Source organism: Thermobia domestica, chromosome 8 (genome assembly GCF_964235325.1).
Source record: "Thermobia domestica chromosome 8, izTheDome1.hap1.1, whole genome shotgun sequence".
Taxonomy (NCBI): domain Eukaryota; kingdom Metazoa; phylum Arthropoda; class Insecta; order Zygentoma; family Lepismatidae; genus Thermobia; species Thermobia domestica.
In genome coordinates, this window is record NC_137461.1 from 190,082,849 (window position 1) to 190,099,375 (window position 16,527).

The 16,527-nt window shown below is 35.9% G+C and overlaps 1 protein-coding gene across 4 annotated transcripts in view; it reads left to right on the forward strand.

The window, feature by feature from the left end:
- Positions 1-16,527, forward strand: part of Alg9 (alpha-1,2-mannosyltransferase Alg9) — a 242,119-nt gene that overhangs the window by 89,185 nt on the left and 136,407 nt on the right. For all 4 annotated transcript variants that reach the window (XM_081769334.1, XM_081769336.1, XM_081769337.1 and 1 more), the window contains one exon: positions 13,224-13,311. In XM_081769334.1, the coding sequence (XP_081625460.1) occupies positions 13,224-13,311 (88 nt within the window). The remainder of the gene's footprint in view (positions 1-13,223; positions 13,312-16,527) is intronic.

Genomic DNA, 16,527 nt, shown 5'->3' on the forward strand with positions numbered 1-16,527 from the left:
AAATTGTTTGAATAACAAAATTTTGTTGAATAGAATTAACATGTATTAATACTAATAAACTAACTACTCACTCATTCTCTCATACACTCAAATGAGACAGTGTAACATTCACTTTGGGTATTGAGATAGAAGTTCCCGTTTTTTGTCCTCGGTACAGTTGAAAAGCTTAAGATTTTGGAAATTGTGAGTTCACCTTTTAGGTCGCAGGAAAACACTAGGTAACCAGTTCGCAATGTTCCCATCGAAAGTGGGAAAATGTTCAATATCCCGGAGGGAAGCTTTAGAGCTCATACTAACATGAGTAGGGGAATTGTTAGTGGGAATTAACATATTATCCTGCACAATCGGAGTCGTCACCGGATTTACCACCGACGACGTCGTAGCGGTGTTATAATTACCCATGTAAGTGAAAGGGATTCTGTTGGTCGTATTGAATATGTTGGGCTCCATCCCCGGACCAATCGCACCCGTGAACAACGACTCAGAATGGCACCCATCTCCTCTTCCCGGCAACACGCTATGTGATTGTATACCTCCATGTAAGGAGGGAGCACTCACGCTAGTGACCGTAGTCGTCACAACACTCGACTGATTCGGCACACTATTGGAATTGAACCACGACTTTGGTTCTGACCGATGCATGGGGTAGTGCGTCGCAATATCCCGTGCATCAACTGACGTTAAATTTTCTTTTCCTGCGCCACGGGTAGTTGTTATAGCGGGTAATATTTCTGAGGAATCGCTACCGGGGAAAGGATAGGTTACCTCTGATTTTTCGCGACTAGATTTCGTCATTTCTTTTTGAATATTTACTATCTCGTTCTGAATTTTCGAAATTTTCTGGTCAGTTACTTCCAGTTTGGTTTCCAATGATAAGTCTGACAAAGTTGACTTTAAACTATCAATTTCGGCCTGCTGTGTTTCTAATTTATTATTGATTTTATGCAATTTGGTATCTATTTGTTCAATTTCAGAATTTACATGATCTAATTTATCCTCAGTCTCCTGCTGAATTTGCTTTAGAGATTGCTGAGCCTCGCATCTGACCAAATCAATTTTAGTAGATGTTTGCTCCCTCAATGTGGTTATTGAGGAAGCAAAGTCCAAACATATGTTGTCGATTTTCTGGGTTAGTACCTCGAATCGAGATTCGGTTTCTCGTTTCGAGGTGTCAAATTTTTCATTTATTTCGCGTCTCATTTCCCGGCTATTTTCATCTATTTTTTCATTTATTTCGCGTCTCATCTCCCGGCTATTTTCATTCATTTCTTGTAGCATTTGTTGCAATGAAAGGAGGAGGGCGTCATTATTAGATGACACAGTCTTCCTTTGCTTTTCTTTGGGTTTATCACCAATTGGATCCCCATCTCTTTCATCATCATCGAGGTCAGATATCTCCACTGGAGATATTTGGCCTCGGTTCTTCGGGGTACTATACCCTCGCTCACCGTCCGAATCGGGATGTTCATTTTCTTTTTTAGAGGATAAAGTCATGGGTTCACGCGACTGGTGGAGCTTCCCCTCACATTCTTTACAGTATTTAACTATCTCACCAGCCCGGACCTTTTCTGCATTTTCAGCAGTATCCTCTAAATTAATACAACTGAAATGAATCCATTTCAGCCCACATTCGTGACACCTCACTAGCCTACGAGAGACGCGAGCTCTTTTCTCACTACTTTCTAAAGTACATTGTGTACATGAGACTTCCGCGTTCTCGTGTGATACTACTTCCCTATTGGTTGCCATAGTTTCCATATAAAAAGACACAATATAAACACATGCAATTATATACTTATAGACTAATAATACTTATTATTCAGGTACTATTCATAAATTAAGGACTCCTATCTAATTCCCTCCTTGGGTCAACTTCCAGCATTTTCAAATTTTAGAAGTCACTTTAGCAAATTCCTTCATTTCCCCCTTTCTACAGAGAGAGACAAAGATAGCAGAACAGCCAATGACTATAATTATTTAATCTCACTGTAACTTTTTAATTATGCACCTTTTGTGGCCAAGTCAATATGTGCTCGATCCTAAACAGTGTTTAATAAATAATTTCAGATTCGTTACCAGGGAAAACAATTGTTTCCATGGTAACTATCCGATGTCAACGGTCGCCAATATTGAAAGAAAAACTTCGTCCGTTGCCATAGTAACCGCCGTTTCCAGGGCAACAGATCTTGTCACGGTTAGCCAATTGTAAGAAAACGTTAAAAAAAAGTAGTAAACGAAGAAAAAAAAAGCGCTGTAGAGGAGTCGCTAAATTTAATTCTCTTTGAACGAGGGCGATTACCAAACGTCACCTACTAATTGAAATCCAGATTATTCTCCAATAAAATAAATTTCAATTAAACTTTCTTGTTATTGTTAATTATTCCATATCGGACTCCCGAAGAAAACTCATCGAAACAACTTATCGACCGTGCCAATAGCGACTACTCTCAGTCATGACTCCGTTTTCTTTCATTCAGAAATAGAAAAGAAAGAGAAGAAAGTAGAAGGGTAAAAGGAGGTAGGAAAAAGAAGAAAGAAAAAAAATAGGGTATTTTAATAAGAAACAGATTACTGGATAATTCCGGAAATATAGTAAGAAGTCGAGAAATCCTTGAAAGATGAATCATTCTAAATGTTATTAACGACTAATCAATTTTGGAATGCTTCGGAATAGACACATGTTCCCTCATACCACCCAGACCTAGCTCCAGGCACCACGATAGTGGGGTTGCCCAGACCTAGACCTGGAAATGAGAAAAGTGAAATTTAATTCTTTGTAATGTTATTCCAACCGGTGATTGATAACCATCCAGCATCTGAACTCTGTTCTCTAGGATCGACCACACATATGAATTAGCCAAGAGAGAAAGAAAAAAAAAACTTATAAACTCAATATAAATTTATGTATCGTATCAATAAGAATTTCAACTTCCTGGAAGAAAGATGTCGTATTTAGGCTTATCCTGCTATTTTTGCTTCACTCCTCGAGCCGATTTAAACCGTTAGTGACGGTCCTTCATGACCTAGGTTATTTACCTTAACACATATGTTAAAACATGACACATATATTGCAAATGTTAATATGACAAATGATATCACACAAATTACTTAAATTAAATCCATCATGCATTCACACGCTCACTCACTCAGGACAGTGTATATATGTTTAAAGGAAACCGACTAACTACAAAGATACAAATAGTTTATTACATTCATAGTGAAAAGAAAAAAAATTAATTACAACGAAAATCTTAAAAGCACAAGTTCTTGGTTATATATTAATAGAGTACATAGTGTTATATTTTAGTAAATTTTATATATTCAAGAAAAAAAATTATTTACATGTATCATATCTTAGGCATGCTAAAGCAAATTATGATTTGCGACATACGCAAAGAAGACACTTATTTCACTAAAAAAAAAAAAAAAATGAACAAAGAGGAAAGAAAGAGGAAAAAAAAACTTTTAGGTGTATCAGAACTTATATGAGTCTCTACCTCACATTGGGTAATAAAATATTAATGATTTTGAGCGTTCAAATCACAAATCACGCACTACTCGTAGTGTCCAAAACATTTTGCTCCATTTAACTTAGTTTATGTTTATTTATATATCTATATATATATCTAACCATTGGTTTACAAAAGCCATTCATCGTCTATATTTGGTTTGTAACTCTTAACAGTTTATGTCTGCAATCGCACACTACGACGCTTTACCCATCTAGGGATTTTGAGAAAATAACTTTCACTAGAAGATGTTTCTCCTCTTAGACGGTCCATTTCCAAACTTATTATTTGAATAGTTTTAAGTTATTTATTTAATACTGGGACACGTCATGAGACCTTTCTTTAGGATCACTTTCGTATATATGTATATATGATTCGGATTTTAAAAAACGATCTCCCGCAGGTGTACGGGGTATGAAGGTTTAAATTGAGGATAAAAAAAACTGGTCAAGTCACAGGATATATATGCAGGTGAGAAGGATTCAAGGTACACTTTCCACAATGGTTTTTGGTTAGTAGTTCAGGGATAATATTCGTTATGATGTGAGTTACGTTTAGCCCTGCCGTTACTTTCCAATACATGCCATTACATAATTACATAAGGTATCATTTACATTTATTCAAAAGAAAAGGAAAATTACTTAAGTGCACGGCGGTATTCTTAACAAAATCTACATTCTTACATTCGTCGGAGAACTTACTGGTAAACTATAGCAACCAACACACGTTTAGGGGGACAGACACGAGCGCTCTTACATATATTCATATAATACTTTTAATATCATACTTTTACTATAAAATCATATTCGTATACTAAGTAAATATACATTCGACGTATTCATTTCTCTCTCTCTATATATATATATTTATATTCAATAAATGCGCACACATTTAAATTAATCACCCCAATAATAAATTTTAAGAAGGTTGCAAACATTGTCCAAAAACAAATGACTTCCGACATTACATATGAAAAAGAAAATCGCTTTTCTACCTGATACCGCGCATCTATAAATTTTTCACTTTTATATATTCAATTCGTGCTTAAATCATGAAAGAAAAAAAAAACTTTGTGAGGCAGGCACGTAACACAGAGCATTTCTAAAGATATAACTAGATAAACCAAAGTACAATTTCTGGGCCCAGGTTAACTACAAGGTAATCGAAAACCAAAACAGAAAGGAAAGTGACCAACGGATTACAAAAAAAAAAAAAAAAAAAAAAAAAAAAAAACTTAAGAGGAACGACGGTGAAAGAACGTAATCGAAGTGTCGTCAAATACTAAGTCTTTGTTCATTTCAGCGATAGGTCAAAATGTGATGGAGGACCCAATCACTATCTACTTTATCCATGAATCGTGTCTTGCAACATCTCAGCTGGTAATTTCAGATCAGAGTTGTACGTTAAATAAATCGTAAGCGACAAGTTCAAAATCTTGGGGGGGGGGGGAAGGTTGAAAAATTAAAAAAAAACTTGAAGAAATGAAGACAGAGAGAGAGATAGAGAAGAAGGAAGACGAAGAATAGGGGCGCCAAAGACTTAAGTGAGAAATAACTAACGCTACAAAGATAGAAGTCGAATTTCGCTCTCAACAAAATCCATAGCCAAAATATTCTTAACATGCCAAAAGGGTGTTCTACTCAAATACGTAGACTCAAGGGGGCGCCCTGCTGCCAAGGATGCAAGTTCTGTGTCCATCAGATCCCAATCCCACAAGAGTTTGGTTGTAAGATTGAAATCCGAGCCCCGTATCCGGCCCAAACCAGCAGGATAAAAGGAGAGGGGGAAGGGACCAGGTAACTGCGTCCCCAATTTTGAAATCTCTAAGTAAGTAAAAAAAAAAAACATTCGACCCCTCAGAAGAACTAAGGAGGTTCTAGGACAGTAATGAAACTAGAGTAAAAGTAATAGCTAAGATATCCCTAATTAATGATTTGCCAAAATAAAAAAAAATTAAATAAACTGAATTTCGGATCGGTGATTTCTATGGCCAAACTTCACCGATAGCTCCCCTTCGGAGAATGCGCTAAATTCTGAGGCATCGATTAATTTCCATCACTATCTAGTTTAAAACTAAGAAAAGAAAACGAAAATATTCAAGGTGGGATGGGGTCGATGCCCGGGTACGGAATAATAAATTTCAATAATTAATTGTTTTGATTCTGTAACCCTATCAGAACCGTTGCCTCCATGAACATTGTAAGCTAGCCTGAGTAGGTAACGTGAAGAAGAAAAAAAAATCTCACGGAGTGGTACATTCTATTTTTAAAACCGACCAGAAGATATGATTCACTACAGCCCTGTTGTATAACTACTATTGTCTTCTCATAATTTATTATTCAATATGTCTAGTCAACGATTGTATGATGCTACCCATTCTATCAGATGGTATTACTATGGTTGATTATTATTATAACACATAAAACTACAAAGTATTACCATAGTCCGACTATATATCGCCCTACGGTCCGCGTGATATTATGGTGCAGGGGTCAGAACCCGAGATGTTTGTAGCTACACGTATCTATTCAATATCTATATATCAACACGCGGCGAAGTATTCACTGGGCTACTATATTTTTTAACTATATGGGTGTCCTATCTTCTATATTCATTCACTACAATATTCATATACTTTCATATTCATATTCATATTAATATTCATATAATATTCATATCATCATCTTTTTCATTTATTACGACGCTATATTCTACAAACACCCTGTCTCCTCTATCTACGCCCAGCCTATATACACATTTCATCATAACACTTTAAAATCTATAATCACTACAAACATTTCCCATTCCGATCACCGCACAACAACCTCACTCGAACTCAAGACTCTTTCACCACACACACAATACTATGTAATACTCGGTAGCTTTATTAAGAAGAAAGAAAAAAAAAATCCTACGTATGTTCACTGAAAATAGAATTATCTGCGATAATGTTTAATGTTTATGAAATTCTGCAGCAACAATGAACTTCTGCAGCCACGAAGAAAAAATGGACATTTATTATAATTTCAAAGCGAAGAACTAGCATCATATCGCCCGACTTCTGTTAAAAATTTACGTATTGTTTATTTACTTAAATATCTCGATTTCTAGACTAGGCAGAATGTTGAAATTTTCAGGATATATTAATTTTGGGTCACTTGACCTAACTGTACATTCATATGGGCTGTGAATTATACCTTCTAGGTTTTATTTCGGAAAGAAAGGTCAATTTCATGAAAACTAAATCACTAAGCACCTCGACGGAAGAATGGCGGTTAGTACTGACTTTTGACACTAGGGCTAGCGACGATATAATCAACCCTTGAACAACTGAATGTGACCTTGTACACGGAATTATTATACTATATTACGTTCACTTTTAAATATTGTGTATGAGTTCACTTAATGACGGAAAAATAAAAATTTATCGCATAGTAAATACTACACTGTCCATATTTAATTATCTCACACACTCTTTCATCACTTAACTATCACAATTACTACTACTAGAACATGTTTCTACGTTACGAACACATACATGCCACATTCATACTACACACTACATTAATACATGTTATACTAATAAATATACACAGAAAACATTCATATTTTACCATGTTAAATCGGCTCGAAAGGAAAAGGAAAGAAATGAACAGGGCCAACTGGCCCTTATATTTACTAAATCACATTCTTTACTCAACCTGTTTAATCAATGCCCTGAGGGGACATATCGAAGTATGAACTAACCATAGGACCCCTGCCCTGAAGGGGCAGGAACCCGGAACAAACTACATGTTCAACTCATCCCGCTGGAAGCCGTACTCCCAATTTGGGAGTCAGATAGGAGCCCTTACTGTAAATTTACACGTGCATTATGGTTACTATCCTAACTACAACAAAATTGAATACCGCCATGTATGTAATTAATAAATACAAAAAGAAATCACATCCACTATATACACGAACACAAACGGTAGTGGGGCAGGTCTTACGTAACTAGAAAAGGAATAATTTTAAGGATAAAAGTATTTTGAGGGGAAAACACCACTTTCCGAAACTATTTGTGGATCCCTAAGAACAACTCGCGAACTGATGCACTTCACAAAACCTGTCCACTACTAACTATATCTGCTCAACATGGCGTTACTGAATTATGCTTCCTATTTTTGCTTTTTAGTCTAGTTTTCACTATGAAATTTAATATTTCATGGCTCCTCAAGACTTCCAGTGATTTTTAGACGTTAATAAAGTCCCAATATTACCTTTATTTGCAGCTTTTCTAACTCCTTTTCGACTTTTTAAGCTAGACGATCAGAATCTAGTGTCTTCAGTAACACTTCCCGGCATGGAATGGAATAATTGCGCCCTAATATCATAGCGTGGGTTTATCAGCCAATCAAAACTAAGCATTTTGGCGGTGGGGCTTTGAAACGAATAAAATTTGGTAAAATCTGGATCAAACTGGATTTTAGAAGGACCTAGGTATCTAAAAGAGAGGTGAAGGGTGGTCCTGAAAATTCTGTCGAGTTTTAGATTGGTTATTTGATCTGGAAAGTTCCGTCCAATAGTGGATCTATATTTTCGGATAGCACTGACACCGTAAGAATTGTAATAATCCATTTACATATACATATGCAAGACTTATAACTAATTTAAAATATAAATAAAGATATTGATTCCCAAAACTATCATTCGCAATGAATTTTTTTACAGTTTTCCATGTTAATTTGAAATAGAATACCGAACAATATTACGAATTGTATGAACAGCCAGAAATTTTTTGTTAAACGTCAAGTACAGTCGGTGCAAAAAATTTCGGGCACCCTCCTATTAAAAACATCATCTCATTAGACTGTAATGGCATATTACAGCCCTGGAAAACCTAGGTAAGTCAGGGAATTCAGCTTACTCATGAAAAGTTCTCGAAAAGCCAGGGAATTCCATGAAAAGCTGAAGACACCTTGAAAAGTCGAGGAATTTTAAGTATGAATTTTTTCTTCTCAGAATCTTTTTCTCTTTTTGCTTTACCGAGCTATTTGGAGGGAAATATCTTATAAAAATATTAATTAATTTGTTTTGCAAATTTCTTCCTTCCCCCACTATATATATATGTATATACACTCATATCCAAAACTTGTGTTGTATGCTGTTAGAAATTACATACATGGAAAAAACTCTCTTTTTTTAGGAGTCAACCACCTATTATATAACGGGGGGAGAGGTTTAGCTTTGCGTTAGGAAGTGTGATAAAGGCAAAAGGGGTTTGTCTTGATTACGTAACGCTTTTTTTTTTTTTTTTGCTGTAATTTTTATTTTTATTCTCAGGCTTATATGCAATTTATAAAAAGTAATTTTATTCAATTTTCTTCTTTTTATAAATAAATATTTCTATTATTTTGGAAATTGTGAACATATAGCCTGTATAAAATGAATCATGCAGATGGGATTCGAAGACGCTACTAGACATCAACATAACTAGTGACGAATCCTGTGTGTATTACACTACAATAAACCGTTTCGAGGCTATCACCGCTTTACATTTACGGCATACGAAGCTTTCTGGACGTAGTTGTTAGCGATCATAACCACCGCTTGAAAATGCCCTTGCGTTCCCAGTTGTATCACTATTTCTGAAAATATAATTCAAAACTTTCCACGATTTGCAGAACAAAAGAGATATTAAAAACCAAATTCATCGGATATTTATCTGGTACTGAACTTTTTGCTCTTTAGGTTTGAATTTTCTTGCAGAAATCGAGTTCATTCGCATTCTGACACTGATTTAGGACAAGAAGAATTTGAAAAGGAGTAAACTGAAGTCAAAAATCAAAAGAAGATGCTCGAAACCTTGTTCACAAACGAGATGCCCTGCTCCTCGACGTGTGCAGCCACCTCGAATCTGTGATCGACGAGGAAGAGAACTTCTTTGCATCGTCGACACTGGCGAATCCTGGATCCAGGAAGAAGAGGTTGATATCAGTTTGTTAAATCCTATTTCACCTACTTCTTCCAGCAGTACCATAATAAGCAAAATTGGTAAAAAAATAAATAAATATTTGGTCTAGGAATTAATTCGTGCGGGTGGACAAGAGATGGCGCAACGAACGGAGCGTCCCACAGTTCCGTGTATCCACACATGTGTTGCAAACCCCTGTCATCGCGTATCGTTCGTAGTATAGGGCAGTGGATTAAAGCGTCAACAACACCAGTTTGTAGTTAAGTGAACATGGCGCAATTTGTGCCTGATAAAGTGTTTTTGCGGGGTGTCCTGCTGCATTACTTTAACATGCAGAAAAGTGCGACTGAAAGTCATCGTATTTTGGTGGAAGTGTATGGTGACCATGCTCTAGCTGAGCGAACGTGTCAGAAGTGGTTTGCACGGTTTAGAAGTGGTGATTTCGGCTTGGCAGACCAAGAGCGAGCTGGACAGCCAAAAAAATTTCAAGACGAAGAATTGACAGCATTGCTCGAGCAGGATTCGTGTCAAACGCAGGAACAACTTGCAGCAGCATTAGGCGTTGATCAAACAACAGTCTCCAAACGCTTGAAAGCCATGGGAATGATTCAAAAGATGTCACATTGGGTTCCACATGAATTGAAAGACAGAGACGTTGAAAGACGAAAAAGCATTTGCGAATTGCTGCTTCAACGACAGAGCAGAAAGGGGTTTCTGCATCGAATTATTACGGGTGATGAGAAGTGGATCCATTACGAGAACCCTGAACGAAAAAAGGCCTGGGTGAAACCAGGTGAACCAGGTCCATCACAACCAAAACGAGATATTCACTGTGCAAAGGTTATGCTGTGCATATGGTGGGATATGAAAGGTGTGGTGTACTATGAGCTGCTGCAACCGGGTGAAACTATGAATGGAGAACGTTATCGACGACAATTAATGCGTTTGAAGCAAGCTCTGGCCAGAACACGACCAGAATGGGAGAACAGACATGATAAACTTATTGTTCAACATGATAACGCTCGCCCACATGTCGCAAAACCGGTCAAAACCTATTTAGAAAATGTCGGATGGGAAGTTTTACCCCACCCGCCGTATTCACCAGACGTTGCTCCTTCGGACTACTACTTGTTCGATTGCATGAACAACGATTTGATTGGTCAGCGGTTTACTTCTTCAGAAGATATCGAAACATGGGTCTCTGACTGGATCGCTTCCAAGGATGAGGACTTCTTTCGCCACGGAATCCGTACATTGCCTGACAGATGGGCGAAAGTGGTGGCTAGCGATGGACAATATTTTTCTTAAGGTATTTATGTATTTTGTGTTTGTACTACAGCTTCAATGTGTGCGTACCAACCGCACGAATTAATTCCTAGACCAAATAAATAAATAAATAAATAAAAATAATAAAAAAGTAAAAAAAGCCCTTGTATTACGAAGTGTGATACATGAGGGGAGGAGGTAAAAATTCGTCAAAAATTCATTACTTAATATAAAAACGGCTCCTTATATGAGAGAAAATTTCGAATTGGAAATGTGCAGAAATTGCGATACATCGCATCACAGAGCGTCACCATGTTCTGTGGGAAAAAGAAGACAGTTCGGAGAATAGCTTCTTCGGACACCCGCCGTATATAAACAGGACCGATTGTTGAAAATAAGGTGAAAGAGAACTCATCGGATCTCATAATGTGTTTTTAATTATTGCAGTCCTTTTTGCATTTTTCTCAGCACCATTTTTTCATTCTAAAGTATTGTTTGGAAATTGGAAGTTTGCGCAAATGTTCATAATACGCAACTCGCGATGCACTGTGACCAGCTTTTTTGGGTGCTGTTGTCCGCATGTACCGTACTTGATGCAGTCTTCTTCAAAGCTCGGAGATCCCTGTTACTAAGGGCTCTCTTCCGTCCAATGACTCTTCGCCGATGTTTTTTTGACAAAAGTTCTGTAGCCCGTCATCATTTTGGACAATGTTCCTCGCTTCAATGTTCAACACAAGCCACTGTAGATACTCTTAAATGAGATAAACTCGCACCTACAATCTAGCCTCTTTTAAACTCGAAAAGGTTTCTCGTTTTGTACTACCATCATCTGTTCAATTCAACACATACCTCAATTTTACCCCATCCAACGTGCTGCAGAAACTCTGACATATCGCTAACAACTTCATGCCGTGCAAACTTACCATAGTGTTGCAAAACTAACAGGTAACTAACAGGTGTTTCGATTATTTTTATAACTATATGTACGTAAATCGTGTAGAGATTGGGATACCAAGATACTGTGGGTAATATTTTTATTAATTTCGTGACAGAAAAAGACTTCAATGTAGATTTGAAAACTTATTCTTCGGAGTGAAGTCTGAATGTTCAGCGTTGAGTAGTCAAATTTCCAAACTCGAGTACAGTATTGCCTGTCGCAATGTTGATACTTTAAGAGAGTTTGTCCATATTTTAATCTTTTATTCTAATTTGATTATTTTAATATTGAACAAAAGTATTGAAAATGTTTCTTAGTAATCTTTCCTCCCGTCTAGAACTTCAAAAATTTCGAGTATAGAAGGAAAACGTGCATTTTCAACTAAACGTTAGTTTCAGTATACGTGACTTTCCAGATAGTAAGAGCGAACTCAATAAAGCGTTTTTCCTCAAAATGCACTCTGAACGGTAAGAATATTTAATAATAGTCGTCTATTTATTTTGAAACTGTATTTTACAAGCGAAAGAGGAACAGCTTTCACTGCAGGCATGAGATAGCTGAGCTCCCTCGTGACTGTATGGTTAGCCCATAAGTATCTTAGGTGCGTAAGAACTGAGTTCAATTCCCAGTAGGAGCTCATGTGATTCAGATCCCACGTTGAGCTATATGTCCACATCTCATATAACCTCGCTGCTGAAACTCTAATCAACTTACAAAAAACGAGAACTGGTTGCCACAGAACAGTTTGGTATTCGAGTACTACAAATGTAATTTCTGAGTGTTCAGCGTGCACGTAACTTTTGGTGAGTTTGCTCGTACTATCCGGAACACTTCATATATAATATCTCTCTTAACATACATTGTTTACACACAGTGAATTAACATAAACTCACAGTGATGTTCTAACACATGTAGTTGAACTCTTCAGTCATACTTTCTTTGTTAAATACCACTGAGTCTTCCACCAAGATTCAACTCTGATACATTAGATAAAATCGACCCAGATGTACTGTATCTCCTACAACATGATAGCCACTTTATCACGACAAATGGCCTGCTGATAACTCCTGACTTGTGGTCCGAATAGGAAGGCAATTTTTGTTCGAGTCGACATCTTATATTTCGTCCGTGGAACTTGCTTTTGTGCTAATAATAGCAGCATTTCCTTTTGAAGTGGTACGTCCTACCATTGACGACTGGCCAACGCGTGTACGGATCTGTGTGGCTGCTTTGCGGCAGATCTTCTAAATAACCCGTTTCTTTCGCTCGTGGACAGGAGTATAGCCAATATATCTCTGTATAGAACATACCCATGCTCACACATGCTTGTGCGTATCACCTACGGATGTGTCTATTAAAACTTGTGTAGACTAGGTGGACGTAGTTCTCAACAACTCTTACTTAGTGACTTGTCTTTCCATGAAGAGATAATTCAATCAAGTAAATTTACAGCTTTTTATAAAATTTTACTAGGATTAAAAGTTTTGCTGTTCTGTTTTGATATAAATGCATAATAATATAAGTGATCGCTGATTACGTACTTTTCGATTTACAGTTTACCAATCGCTTTAGATATGCTGTTTAGAAGGAAGGAAGTTTTCAAGTTTGTTCAGTGGTGTGTAATATCTACACTTGTAATATTGGTAAGTAGAGTTGCAGTTATTTCATATTGTTAAGATACACATACAACGAAACTTTTTTCATAAAAGTGACTTTCAGAACTGTAAATGATTTACTGACTTTCAAAATGACTTTTATAAATGACTTCGAACGTGTTGCAACACCGGTGTCTAGTATATACTTGTTAGAATGCCTACTACACAGGAAGGTATTAGAAGATGACTTACCATAATGGTTTTCCAAGATTTGTTGTTAATGACAGTTTTATATTATTATTATTATTATTATTATTATTATTATTATTATTCGTCATTATTATTATTTATTATTATTATTATTATTATTATTATTATTATTATTATTATTATTATTATTATTATTATTATTATTATTATTATTATTATTATTATTATTATTATTTCAAACACATTTTCACGACAGAGGTTAATAATAATAAAATAAATGTAAGCAGGCCATAAGCAAACTTGTAGAGATTGAGCTTTTTACAAGTTAGATTAGGTTTTTCCTTTTTAATTTCTTCTTTTAATTTTGTAAACAATGTCCGATGTTCCTTCACTTCTACGTCCTTTTTTACTCATATATTTATAAATGGATTTACGGTGATTATGACTCGCGCATTCAATTGAAAATTCGCTTAATAAGAAAGAACCTTGAAAATAGAAAAGGTAGCTCATTTTCAACTTCAGCCTAATATATATCTACACCCACTGGAAGACTGTTACAAGTCAAAATGACACATTTCATGGAACATATTTTAAAGTTTGTTATTGTACCAAAATCGCTCCCTGGGATACTGGAATTTCTGCCATCTAGGGTTAATTTGTTTAGTTACGTTTATGCGAAGATACCACAAGGTAGGTATAGTATTCTCTTCTCTATTCTCTTTTGAGCGATGGTAACTCGAAATTTACATTTTTTGAGTTGTAACACTTTTCCACTGGGTGTGCGATGTATCAGCGTTTGAAAATCTGCGGTATGTGTGTTCTTAGGAAGCTACCGTCAGATAGGGAATGAATATAAGAACCACAATTAGGTAGAATTGAAACACTGATATTGAAATCATAGTTGAAGTTAGAAATTCAGTGTATAAAATAAACACGAAACAAGACGTCATACCTAATACAATCAAAAATAAGTAGCTTATAAACAGCGAACAGATTTTAAAATGCTCCAGTTTCCATTGACACATTATTGTAGTATAAATTGTTTTATTTGACCACTATTTATTAGAAAATGAAAGTGTCGCCACAACTGACCCAAAGTCACTTATATTTTCAAGTAGTCACAGCATGACACAATCAAGCACTTCCACAGCAATATGACTTGCAGGTTGCTTCAGTCTGTTTGAGCAAATTCTTTCCAGTTGTGAGCAGCATGAATGAAGATGTTACTATATGTATATATTGTGTAATGTACAATTACTTGTGTAATGTACAATTACGGATTCTATCTTGAATCAGTATAGATAAAATGGGTACGATCGTAAGTATAATGTTCGTCAGTTGTGATTTAGGTAATAATTTCTAAACTGTTACCACTGGTTGATAAAGTAGTTTGCGTTTTAATTTGTTAGAATACTTCTATTTCGCATTTGCGGCCTTAACGTTGACATATAGCGTCTTATGATACGTAGATTTCGTGATGTGAAATAGATCTACGACTGTTCTCAGTCAACTATTTCTTAGTATTGTTTCCGAAAGGAATTAAAATTCAGTTCTACTTAACTGAGACAGGGATGTTTTTATATTGTTTGATAATTTTATAAATTTGTGTTCCTTTAATGTTTGACTTAAAATATTAATATTGAAGAGCAAAGTTGGCTGTTTTTTCTTTTCTTTTTTTCTTTTTTTTTAAGCTTTAAATCGTGTGAACTTCATGGTGACGTTTCCACATATCAAACCATCTACATTAGTTTTATCTCTTTTTCACCTTTTAATCAAGGGATCCCATGTTCAATTCTCTGTCGAACCACAACCCCTGTTTCAATGTAAACCAAGTAGCGGTTCGGGTGTCCCTTTAAGCGAGTCTTCTTCTTGATAACCTTGGTATTTCATAAAGATGTTAAGCCTAAACATACGAAACGAAACCAAATTGTATATTTCTGCTTGCCTGAATGGCTGTCTTATAAAGAAACCAAGGTTGCTTAAATATATTGATAGAAATTGGAAAAATTTATCAACTGCCTACGTCCCTTCCAACATTAGCTTGGATTGGACTTCATTTTAATTTTATTCAATGATATCTACATACTAAAGTTGTAGTTTAATACCTCAGTTTTAGCGTACTGATTATGATACGCTGAGCTTAAAATTTTACATGCAAATACATTTAAGGTAATAACAGGATTTTCCCAATGGCTAAGGCGGGAGTTTCCCGATTTATAATTCTGTATAATGTTTTTACTTGTGTAACTTTATTCTTCTGAAATGACTTGACAATTACATTAACAAGTAGGCCTATGGAAAGATCAGTACAACGTATTATTACCAGGAGTTTTTCGTGAGTGAGTCGGCAGACTCATCGCATTTGTGACCAGTTAGTCCCGGTTTCGTGTCCAAATGGACAATTTCTCTTGGATGTAAGCCGAGAAGCGGTTTGGATTCCGCTTTAAGCTTATATGACACCTTCCTGCATAACCCTGTTGTTGCATAAAAACACCAAGGCGAAACAAACTTATTTCTGTTCATATGTAATATAAATACTAGAGCAAATTATTTAAACAAAAAGGCTGTTTTTGTTTAAATATTATGTTTTTTGCCAACCCTGTTGAGAAGGAATGTCGTTTAAACTGCTCCGTGTTTTCTCTCTCTCTCTCTCTCTCTTTTTTTTTTTTTTCATTATAAAGATTTTTTTCCTCTGAATGATGCATACCCTCTCTGCATCATTAGTTGGGTTTTATATTCCTAGGTAATTCTCGTTTTTGGGCTTTGTATGCTTTAAATTTTTCGATTTATAAATTTACTTAGTAACAAACAAGTAGTTAGCGACGTTTGATTTTAAATATATTGAGCTTAAATAACGTGTATCCTTGATTGTAATATGCTTTTTCTTTAGCTTTTCCTTCATGAAGCTCCAGGGGTTTTCAATCGGGTTCATATCAGGACTATTCCCCGGCTACGGAAGAACACTAATTTCGTTGTTCTCGAAGAATTTTGTCACAGCTTTGCCCCGGTGGCATGGAGCTCCATCGTGCATAAAGATATAGTGTGCGTCATCAA